Source organism: Gavia stellata, chromosome 14, assembly GCF_030936135.1.
Source record: "Gavia stellata isolate bGavSte3 chromosome 14, bGavSte3.hap2, whole genome shotgun sequence".
NCBI lineage: Eukaryota > Metazoa > Chordata > Aves > Gaviiformes > Gaviidae > Gavia > Gavia stellata.
Genome location: NC_082607.1, coordinates 19927951 through 19940434, shown reverse-complemented (window position 1 = coordinate 19940434; position 12484 = coordinate 19927951). Strand labels below are relative to the sequence as shown.

The 12484-nt window shown below is 38.6% G+C and overlaps 1 protein-coding gene across 1 annotated transcript in view; it reads right to left on the bottom strand.

Annotated features, from left to right (window-relative positions):
* The window catches only part of COL4A5 (collagen type IV alpha 5 chain), an 81669-nt gene that overhangs the window by 46422 nt on the left and 22763 nt on the right, over positions 1 to 12484 (bottom strand). Inside the window, exons 3-9 of the mRNA XM_059824582.1 lie at positions 5527 to 5616; positions 4029 to 4073; positions 3230 to 3274; positions 3060 to 3122; positions 2226 to 2279; positions 1469 to 1495; positions 98 to 178 (exon numbers count right to left, since the gene is read on the bottom strand). Of these exons, the coding sequence (XP_059680565.1) occupies positions 98 to 178; positions 1469 to 1495; positions 2226 to 2279; positions 3060 to 3122; positions 3230 to 3274; positions 4029 to 4073; positions 5527 to 5616 (405 nt within the window). The remainder of the gene's footprint in view (positions 1 to 97; positions 179 to 1468; positions 1496 to 2225; positions 2280 to 3059; positions 3123 to 3229; positions 3275 to 4028; positions 4074 to 5526; positions 5617 to 12484) is intronic.

Here is a 12484-nt window from a genome sequence, read left to right as displayed (position 1 = left end):
CCCCTAGCACCAGATGTTCCAATTGTGCTATAACACAAATACTTTTCATGTTATCTTTTTGGCAGAACACAGCCTAATAGTACTTTACACAACTTACAGGTATCCCCGGAAGACCTGGAAATCCTGGGTCGCCCTTCTGTCCTGGCAGCAAGGTTGTAATTATTTCACCTGCTTCACCCTAGAAAAAAAAGAGCTTACTTTAATTAATAGCACATTTTACAATTCTTTATCACCATTCTGACTCCAAAGGAAACATAGTGCCTCTTGAGACTCTAAGAGAGACTCAGAGTTATGCTATACCCTGGCAGTACTCTTTAATATAAGCACTAGATTTTTCAAGAATAGCACTTTTTAGGAGAGATCCTTGACTATTTGGAGGATGCTTTAAATGGCTAAACTACCAAATATTAAAAGCTCTCTTTTTATATGTACAAATATATCAGCATTGATTTAAATTCCAACAGATTAGGGGATTGAAATACAAATGCTTCACAAAAGAAAGAGACATTCTAGCTCCATGTGAAAGCAATGGATAGGACAACAGAAAAAAGGCTCATTCAGCTTTTTCCAATGTCCCACCTCATGAAATTAATGCTTAGTATGCTGTTATAATAGTCATGCTTCATGTTCTATATTGAGGCACAGTTTCTTATTGATTTCAGGGAATATCTTTGTTTTAAAAGTATATGTTCTGATCTGCTTGCCTTTTAATATCTTTAAAACAATTAGGAAGAAAAGGAGCTGAGAAAAAACAATTCAGATAATAGTCACAATTTCCCAGCACCAGTGTTATGCTGTCCTCTCAGGAGTTTATTGGAATAATTCTGTGGGTCAAGTTTCCTTTCAAATAGATTTGAACCAAAACTGATGTTTTGGCCCATGCTCAAATAGGTCAAGGATACAACCAAAAAACCCTTAAAAAATAAAAGGGGTCCTTAAGGTCCAAAACCAGATTGTGAGACTATTTACATTAGGAGAAAGAGCCATCTATGCAGTAATCTATACAGTAGAGAGCACATTTCAAAAAGGAACATAAGATGTTGCATGATTCTCTTTCACTGGATATTTTAAGTTACTATTGCTTAGTCTCTAGTGTTCCTGAGTATGCACAGGTAGACTACTGGTGCATTTGGATGTTTGCAGGCGTTTTGCTAACTTGATGCCTCACAACACAAATACACACTGTCCCTCACACTCCCAAGGAAACCAGCTTCAGAAAACAGCCTGCTACTTCTGGAACTGCTGATCCAAATTGAGTAAAGCTACTGCAGAATTTCCAGTTAGTTGCACTAGAGTGTCCTAGAAACACTAGAGTGTCCTTAGAAACACTAAGCTTTCTGCAGAATGTCACTCCAGATTCCAATGGATGCACATGGTCTTGCATAAAAGCAAGCAGGTTACTTATGCCAGATCACACTGCACAACCATGCCTGGTTAGTACTTTGATGTGCGAGTACAGAACACTTACCTTCATACCTGGCAGACCAGGGGGTCCCTTTGTTTAAAAGAAACAAAAAATAAAAGAAAGATCAATAGAAAGAAATAATTGGTATGTTATTTGCAAACCACTAGTTAGATCTACACCATGAGGCAAGCATTTAAGATAGAAATCTAAAAAAAGATACGAAACAGGAGAAAAAACTTTTATGATCTTCAGAATCAAATGGGAAAATTAGAGAAGTACTTTCACAGTGGATGTTGAGCATTAAAAGAACTACATTTCCATTTCCTAGCAATTTGTTTCTTTACTGCCTCCTATTATCCATCCTGTCTACAGGATGGATACTACATTTCTTTCTGTTTGTACTTTGGTCTGACAGTCACTTTGCTGTACATCCTTGTGTTTTATAACACCCTATACTGTCTCTTTTTTCTGCCCCATTAATCACCAGTAAGACTCTTTAGATGTACCAGATGACAGTATCAAGACCTTACTTCTCTGACACATATGCATGTACTTGTATTTTTCTGCAAGTGTGGCAAAGCATCTCAGCATGTGAGAATTCAAAGGGCTTTCTATTAGCTTTACCACAGCATGTAGCAGAAAAGCTCACTCTTTTATTGGACATTAAAATATTCTGATTAACCATAAAAAAATTTAATATATTCTTATTTAGCAAAAGACCAACTGCAAAAAGAGGCTGATATTTATCTGATCTTTCACAGATCTAAGTAGAATTCTTCCAGTGGGTTACAGGTAGCTGATCCAGAAGTCTTTTACTTACAGGAGGCCCTTGTAAACCAGGAAAACCTGGACTGCCTGGGAATCCACGCTCTCCCTTAGGGACGAAAAAAACAATTAGCCAAAACCAAACCAAAACATAACAAAAAAGATAAACAAATTTTGACTGAAAAGTCCAGTTTCATTGTTAGCTTATGACTCCAGAGTAGCAAATTGTATTGCAACAAGCTACAGGATAAACAGTTTGTTAAATCATACAACTGATTGAAACAGAACTTTCCACATTCAGATATTTCCACATACTTACAGGCAAGGTACTGTATTACAGAGACGGAAAACACACATAGTGCTATAGAAGAGCAACTTCTCTTAGCTTCAGGTTATGTTCTTTCGATAAGTAACATGCTAGAATGAAAGTGACTCCTTCCAACACGGAAACTGAATCAGTATTTTCAATGCAATATTATTAAAATTAATAATTAAGAAGTCCCACTGTTAGGTAATAAGTTTTCCTTGGTAGCAAGAGTCTACTACAAAGATGAGATGCAGTATATGATCTAATTATCAGACACGCCTCTCGGTTGTTAGCTATAAAATTAAGGATTAGAACAAAGAATTTAACTACATTGGCCGCAGAGTATAAACGTTGCGTTTTGGTGCTGACAATTTCTGGCAAAACTTGTGCTTTAAGTACCAGACCATGACCTCCTCTCCAAGATGCGTGTGTAAGTATGAATTATCTTGGAATTACCTCCACAACTCCGTAACAGCAAGTACTGCTGCACATAATAAACTAAACCTATTGCCTACAACCAGGAGAACAAGAGCTCTTTATCATATTATTGTTGCATTGTTAAGAATTTTAAAAGGATTCCACCTTTGTTCCATTGCATCCTGGGATACCCTGAGGTCCTGGTGGCCCATCTTGTCCTGGTAATCCCTTTAAAGTGGAAAAGGAGAAAGAAGAGTTAGCTTGTATGATGCTCTTCCAAGGCCTGAAAGACAAAAAGGAACAGATTCGTATCTATACAGCCCATTCCTACTCACAGGAAGTCCTGGTGTTCCTGGAAATCCTGGAAGCCCTGGTGGTCCCTAGAAGGAAATTAACCACATAAGTTTTAGGCAGTATGGTACACATGGATGTGCAAAAGGATTTACCAAGATTTTACTAAATGTAACCTATTTGTGCATATGTAATTAGAGAAAAACAGAAACATCTGAATCATCTGTAAAAAAAGAATGCCATGCCAGACAGCCATCAAGGTTCTCACCCTTCTTTCAGGGAAATATCCACAAAAACATAGAGAAGACAATGCAGAACAACTAAAGTAATAGTATGTAGATATATAGAGAAAATAAACCAACACTCATGGTATGGAAAATGCATGTGTCCCACTGAAGTCAGACATGCACCAATTGTCACCAGCTGAGGGGTCTGGCAAAAAGAAAAAAGCAACGGCACAAAACCTAAAGGATTTCCAAACAAATCATCATCTCCCATATCGACCCTGCATATACTGCGTCTACTTCAGAATAAATTGAAGCAAAGTCACTGGAGAGTGTTTAGGTCCTGTATAGCAAAACTGATCAAATAAGCATTGGGGCTACTCTCCTTAATGACTTTATGAAAGTAACACAAGCAATACCTAAGATTGTATTGCTTATGCAATCTTATATTACTTATAAAAAGTAATACAATCTCCTCTAGCTGGTAGATAAATTACTTTTCAGATTTAAGTTAATTTTTCCCCCCCATAAATCACGGCTGGTCTGAGGACCCACTCAATGCCTGGCAGTCTTTATCCATAATTCCAATATATCACCCTAAAACTGCACCATTACTTACTCTGATTCCTTTGGGTCCAATAGGCCCTGGAAGTCCATCATCACCCTAAAAAAAACCCAACAAACAAACAAAAAAAACACCACAGTCAAGTTTGCAGTCTGCCTTTCTATCAAATTAAACTGTAAGCATGATAAAATTTGTTCTACATGTAAGTTATATTAGTTGTCATTTCCTGAGTAAAGGGTTCAAAATTATTTTATTTTGGGCATTGGACTTTGAATTGAAAAGTATTTGTTACAGCTGATAAACCATGACTTAGAAAAAATGTTTTTAAAAAAATCAAAGCTGTTTAAGAGTGCTTGTAAACAGATACTGTCGTGCTTTCATCACATATCCTACAGTGACCTCTTGTGGGCAAAACTAGATATACAAGATTAAATGCACATGATACAGTACCATTATTATTTTGTATTATGATAATGCAGAACTTCTTACCAAAATCTTGAGAAGATTCCATTTATGGAATAAAAATATAATCAAAGTTTCTAGTCCAAGACCCCTCTGTTGTTTCACTCTTGTTATATACAATTCATCTTTTCTTTTAGTGTAGACTTTCATTTTTTTCTTATCACCTATTTTTTTCTTTGCTTCTGTTTCACGTGCTTCTGTTAGTTTATACTGTGAGCATTTGCAAAAGAAATGGCAGATCCTGGATAATCTTGTGTATATTACATATAAATGCATTCAGAGGAAGGCTTTTCAACATTTTAATACTATATTACACCATCTGAGCATAATGATGTAATTCAGTAGCAAATAAAAATAAACCGATACCCTCCAGGGAGACCAAGGAGCATTCCTCAGTTGTCTCTGCAAAGGTTCAGTGTGGCCTTCATTTGCATTGCCCCACCCAAAACCAGCCCAGGAATGCCACCAGGTGCAAACAACAGTTTACCTATGTGGTGGGACCCCTCTGGGCAGCTGACAGCCAAATACCACTCTTATCACTGGACTAAGTGATGGAGTGCATTATTGCAAGGGCTAATAAAACTACATTACGGCACCTGGCCAAACCTGTTCATTGACCTTAATTTGCAGTACGTAGTGAAAGGATACACGTGCGCATGAAGCATTTGCAAGCATGTGTGTAGGTGAAGAATAGGAAACTTAAAGCAATCTTTTGCTCTGGTTGACTATTCAGACCAATCAAACAAGAAAACCTACGCCATATCCCACCATCTGAAGATTTTAACTATTAAACCAATGATAATCAAGAGTTCTGGAATGATTTGGGATCAGCACTACAAGCAAGCTAACATTACCTAGCATTTCTTCACCATGAGGGTGGTGAGGCACTGGAACAGGTTGCCCAGAGAAGCTGTGGATGCCCCAACCCTGGAAGTGTTCAAGGCCAGGTTGGACAGGGATTTCAGCAACCTGGTCTAGTGGAAGGTGTCTCTGCCCATGGCAGGGGGTTTGGAACTAGATGATCTTTAAGGTCCCTTCCAACCCAAACGATGCTATGATTTTCATGCTATTCAAGTGAATTGGGACTTACCTTTGAGCCTCTTGGACCAGGTGGTCCTTCAGGTCCCGGAAATCCAGGCAAACCTGGCTGTCCTTCCAAGCCTGGGAATCCTCTTTCACCCTACCAAAAGAATAGATGGTGGTGGAGATGTAACATGACAAAAGTACAAGTTATGATAGAAAAACTCAGAAAACACATTATCTTTCTGGTTTTCTGTAGGAAGTCATCATACAGACAAACTAACACCGTGATTAAACATGTCACCTGCTTAGCTACAGAAATTCCTGAACATACACATACATTGCCTTTAATTGCACCACTTAAACAGGTTTCATAGGATGTTTATCCAGTATTTAAGCCACCTATTTACCAAAATAATTCAATCACCTGTTTCTCCTGTGCTGCTTAAATACATAGAACTCTGCCCCTTTCCTGTAAAAACATAGCTTTATTAGTTATTAAGTCTCTCCTGAAAACTCACCTCTGCTTCAATACCTATAAAACCTCTCAGAAGGGTGTAGATTGCTGCTATACCATGACTGTTGTTTATTATTTCACAGTTGCAAGATTGCCATTTGTAATATAAAAGCAACTAAGATCCTGGTCATGCACTGTAGGCTAAACAGTGTACAAATACAGAACATAGAGGGTTCCAGCCTAAAGTGCTTACAGTCTAAATGAAGTGAGACAGACACAAGACAGCAAAGAAATAAGGTTTCTTATTCCTTTTATCTGTCACATCTTGCAAAAATCGTAAGCTCTCAAGTAGCAACCATATTTTGCTAAATATTTATGCAATAATTAACCATGATAGCCCATCAGTAGTGTTACAAATACCATATACCATCATATGCCGCCCTCTAAGTTCTTAGTGTAAGTTAACAATGTCACTTACCTGCAGTTTCAGAATATGCCTAGCTGCAAATTCATAAAATATTTACTTTTATTCCTTGTATATCATAGATTCACAAAAATCAGTAAATATTAAGGTTTCAGTACAGAAAAGTTAGGAAATACCAGAATTAATACCCCTTTTTGTGCATATATATATATATATATATAAAATGGAACACTTTTCAACCTCTGGAGGTATTTCCTCCAGCTCTGTTAAATCAACCAGTGTATATAACTGCTTATGAAACAGGCAGTTTTTCAGCATTATTCGTTATTGCTCTACAGATAGGTTTGGTTTGGTTGGTAGGTTTGGTTCCTACCTGCAAAAAAACTTTTGTTTATTTACCCCAATTATTTTTTCATGACAATTACAGGAACCACCAAAGAAATGTTCCATCCTAACAAGCACCTTAATCACTGGGTTAGAGTTGTGCAGGCTTTTGCACATTCTCTTTAAACCAATTCATCCTAAATTTTTATTTTCTTGCACCGCTCCAGCAAGAATGGGAGTAGTAGCTCCCACATCTATTACCTGGCAGTCTACTAGCTATGGTGCTCTCTAGGAACTTGGAATGTCCTGTCTAGTTCTCCTCAGTCAGGTGAAAGAACCGAACCAGCAATGTCACATCTTCAAGAAGACAGCAGCAGAGAATTGAAGACTGGGGATTACAGGTAGACAGCAGCATCTAACTGCAGTCTTAAGTACAATATGCAAAAGGCAATATTAAGGCTTTGCTCATCTCCCCTTTATTTGCTATAAACAGCTGTCTGCTGAGCATGACAGCAGGTATTCAGCGCAACAGCAGTGTCAAGTCTCATTCTTAAATCCTAATTTTCTCACTGTACTGCTTAGGTAGCTGCTCTGTATTCCACTGTGGGGGGCAGGAACTTAAAAGTTGCAGTCAAAACATTTACAAGATCCTGAGGTCTCAGAAAAATTTTCAGAGAAAGTAACAGGGCTTCTCTTCCTGCTTTCTTTGAAAACACAAGACAAAAACCTTTTCGATGAGAGATTAAAGGCTGCATGCAAGCAAGAGCTGCAACCTTACAGAGGAAACAACTAAGCTGTAATTAGTCCTACCTATACATTGACACTCAGAAGGATTCCTTGGATAGGAATGGACAGCTCATTAACTGGTTTACTAAAACCGGTTTCCTATTAATTAAAATGTAAACATACTCCTCTTTTACTGTAGATCGCATATTACTCTCTTGTACAGGATAGACATCTTTTCTGCCCTGCAGAAATGCTGAAATTGCATGATAAACTGAGGCTAGCTTAAGTCTGACAGTCAGGGCCCAAACTGTCTTTTTGCACACAAAGTGCCAGGCTGTACTTTCGCCTGGCGTGCCACCTCGTCTGAAAAGCAAGACTGGAGGAGTGTTACTATCTCAGGCCAGGATATGAAAGGGTTAGTGTGTCACTGAAGGAGAGAGAATGAGGAATTTGGGAGTGCCAGATAAGGAAAACATCAGACAGAGCCAGACTTTGAAGCAAGCTCTGGCAAGAACTGTGTTTGCACACTAAGGAAACATACCTGTGTACAAGAGGCATGTCTGATGTGTCAGGTGCTCGCTAGGCTACACAATGCCTACTAATCTCAACTTGGTCACACTTCTTCACATTTTTGTTAGAGAAAGTAACATCTGCAAATGGTTACTAGAACAGACTTCTAGCAGAGGGTTGGCCTTGTGTGTCATCTAAGGCTGAAGAACTGTTCTCTAAAATGCAACTAATCTGAGGTCTCCACTCTAAGCAGTCACAGAACTGGGAAGCCAAGGCCTTTAAAGTGGAAGAGAAACATATGAAGCCAAACGTTTAAGCAAGAAAAATACAGGAGGCAACAGATGCTGCTATAGTAAACATCACTATTGAAACTATGAAATGAGTATTTTCCAAGGCCACTTTGAAAGTGAGCAGCAACAATGAGAACCTCGCATGAGGAAACTGTTGCCAGAGCAACTCCTGTGGGGTTTACCAGCAAATTACCCCCAAGAGTGAACAGATGATTTGAAGGACTATGCTTGGGAACAGCTGAGGGATTACACCAGACACTTCCTGAGGGAACTGTATCAAACTAATTACAGAGGAAATAGCTGCACTATAATAATTATTTTTGATCAAAAAATAGGTTGGAGAAATAAATGTGGGCAAGTTGGGTAGGGAGAAAACCAAGCTGATCCAGCTCTCTAGAATACAGATGATGTTGGGGGGATTTTTTTATTGCCTTCTACTTCAATAGTGTATCAAAAGATTTGACGAGTGAGAACAGTTTTCAGACATTGCTTCTGCCTCTAGACTTCTCCTACTGCACACCTCGCATATGCCATACTGTTTTCACAAAGATGCAGCTGCTACAAATTTGCCAGGAAAAACTGCCTGCTGCCTTGCAAGAGCATACTGAAACTGAAAAGACTTTTTAAATGTCTTCCCCAAAAAGTCAATACCAAAAAAAGGACCTTATATCATTACGGCTGTAACAAGATTGAAGTCCCTGGGTAGCGTGCAATGCATTTCTTAGAGATGCAAAAACTGACAGTCACTAGCCAGTTTTGCTTGCACAGAAAGAACTGAGGAAGTCTGGATACTTTTTTGTTTCAGACTAGAAGCTACTAAAGAATAGGGAAGGTTTAGGTCAACTCAGATCTCATCTTCCAGTCCTGAAAGTACATTTCCTTGGGGAATGGGCAAGGAGTCAGATTCTGATCTCATTTAGTGATAAACCCAGAGTAGCTGGCAATGCAATTGCCCTCAATCAGCTACACAGATGTGGCAAAACTCTGAGCTTAAGCTTGAACATGACTGTTGCTTGGGGGATAGGAAGAAAAAAAAAATAGTTGGGAAGCACCCTAAAATTATGCTTTAAGCTGCAACAAGATATAGGCAATTAAACAGGTATACCGAAAAATTTGGCATAGTTCCACATACTCTAATAATAGTTCACAAGTATTTAAGAAATCAGGGATAGCTGCAGTTTTAAAGCATGCGCAAGTAATTTACATGTCTAGATTTTTTCCTGAAACCTAAATATTTATAAATATAAACTATGGCAGAGAAACCACAATATTTATTTACATAGATGTGGTATACTTGTGGAAAAAAAGACTTCAAAAAATAAGGAGAAAAAATATTCAGGAAAGCAGTAGCTGGACAGCCCATTTTGATGCCTAAATACATGTAAGAGCCTGGCTGTAACATTTGGAAATAAAGGCCCGTACTTGCTTCCTGCCCTTGCTATGAAAACAGTGAACATCAAAAAGAGTCTCAAGACAATCAACTATGGGTGGCCACTTAAAACCAGATTCATGTACAAATGCCTGTAGTAGCATTAAAAGATGTACAGCGTGGAAGAAGTGATGCAACAGCCAGCCATATTATTCTCTCCCTTTCTAAACGATAGGGTGAAAATAACAGCTGCCTCAGATTCTAATACTACTCAACATAAATTCTTCCTCAGCTTGAAGAGCACTGACTTAACAGAATTAGAACTATGGTATCTAATCAAGACCTCATTCAAAACAAACACACCAACCAGCCACAAACAGTAGTGTTAAAAGATATAGTTTAATGCAATAAAGAAATCCCCTGACATGATCTGCATTCTTCAAAATACATCAAATTTCTTCATAATACCATTGTGACTTCTTTTGTAAGATGAAACAGTAGAGGTTTAATGGTCAGTGGTCATTTGCCGAGGTTGTAAACCTTTCAGAATACAGGGCCATACTAGTGCAGTTCAGGCTAACATTTACAAAGCACAGACACCCATCACATAATTATTCTTGATAAAGTGATTAAAATCTGAGAATTTTTAACTATTTCTTAGCATTTGTATCCAACAGTGGAAAAAAAAAGCTGAGCTTGGGTCACATTTGTACTAAATTTTACCATGATAAAGGCTGATAAAGAAGGAAATGGGGATCTTGAGGACATATACTGATAATTTTCTTCTAGGACTCAGAGCTCCAAGAATATATATCGAAAGAGTCCAAGAATAAGATATTCTTCCTTTGTAAGGGGTATGGATTTCTTCTATCTGCATACAAATGCAAAGTCATCTGAAATGTCTTCAAGAGCTCAGGTATTACAAGCTGTTCTTGCCAGAATCCCAGGCACCAAGCTTGTATGAGATTGCATGTTAGCAGCTTGCAACCCAGTTGAGTCTTTGGAGTTGCACTGCTTAAATTGTGATCAAACCCAGTAAACTTGGCACCTTCTGAAGTTCTCCTTCAAAAGGCCATGGACTAACCATATTTAATAACTAAAGAACATCTTCTTAATTTTTTTAACTTAATTTGAATGAGTAGAACCCAATAGTCCTGCTCATCAAAAATAGCATAATGTATCTGCAGTTATTTTGAGGTGGAACGGCATCTTAGACACTGTGAAAAACATGGTCCCTCCCACCTTAAGCCACATATTCTATCACAGCTACACAAATAGTTGTGCTGCAACATAACTTGCATGAAGGAACTGCTCAGGCTGAAAACTAACCTAGCTTACAAAGAAACTTGGTTTTGGTGAGATCAGTTCACTGACAGCTCTGAACACGGCCACACAAGCTCCAGAGGAGGAAGAGGAATACTTAGCTAAGGGAAGCTATGAAAGCCTATTTCAGCAGCAGCATGTACTACCACTTTAAAGGAAAACCACAGTAGTCTTGGGGCACATGCCCTCTTAGTGACTAAGATGCATGCAGCTTTGCTTGCTGCAGCCCTTGGCTCTCAGTCTTCATCAGCTGGAGCTGCTGAGATTCAGTACCACCCCCTCCTCCTCCCCAATCTCTGTAGAGCTGATCTTATCAGCATCTTTGGCTCTTCTTTTCAGCTGAGGTAAAACCACCCCAATAATCTACGAGTCTTACTGGTTTGTCTTAGAAATTGCTCCATGTGCAGTGTCTATTGTGCTTGTTTATTTCTTTAGCTAGCTTTTACTCATGAACAGCTTTTAAGCATTAAAGCAGGTTAATCTCAAAAGTGCTGAGCAATATTAAAAACCCAATCATCATCCAGTTCCTTAAGTGAAAAGCAATTATACACTTCTCTTTCAGTTGAAAAGTGAGAGCAATTCCTATAAGCACTTGTATGTAGCAGCTTAATAATTTACTTCAGTTTTATTACTCTTACCAGATCCATTTCACTAATGAGCAGCTTACTGTGAGTAACAGCACACTGGGTCCCAGCTGCAATCAATTTTTATTGTCTTCTCCAGTAAATTCCTCTCATTTCTTCATTATACATCTTAGACATGTTTGAATTTTACAATACCCATTTCATATTTTAGTAAGGTGGGCCTGAGCAGAGGAAGAAAACTTTAGTGCACTGGTTTGTCAGCTATTGTACTATGGGCTTACTGTGCTTTGATTCTTCCACAGGTAACATGCTACTGACACTACAAGTGCTCATGGCAGAGGCAGAGTTAAACAAGAATCACTGGCAGCATAGAAGCAGTTAACTAAGTGCTGTGGCTCCTCAAGGCAAGACAAGAAAATAGTTTTCCTATTTGTTACAGTTCAATTTTATTATTTTACCTGATCTGTTAAAATCTGAATATCCTGAAGGGAATGCTAGGATGCTTAGGAAGAAGGCTACTTTTGAGTCTCAAAAGGAATGCATTAGGCTCTGCTAAGCTGAACAAAGCAGCACTTTTTAGTTGACTTAATGCAAGTGGACAGCAACTTGGATGCAGAAGCTGGTTGCAGGCCAGAAGTGAAACACAGTGGAACAGAAGCACGGGGCCCAGCTGAGTGCATTTGACAAGGCTTTTCCTGTCTTCCCAATACAGAACCAGGTTCCATACGCCTGACTTCCAGCAATTCTACGAGTACATTGTCACAGTCTCAATGGGAGAATCAAAGAGGGGAGATTATTTGAACAGCTCCTTGTCTAACGCTCTTCATACAGCAATTAGGCAAGGAGCTATAGACTTTGACTCCTGGTTCAGAGGTCACTGGAGAAGGAAGCAGGAACACCAAATGTCAAGTGTCAAGTACAAAGCAAAAGCCTGAAACTTGTTGTTGTAGCAGCAGTTTACACTCAACTGGAATAAAGATAACACTTTCAAAAAAGCTGGGTTGAAGATAGTATTAGGTTC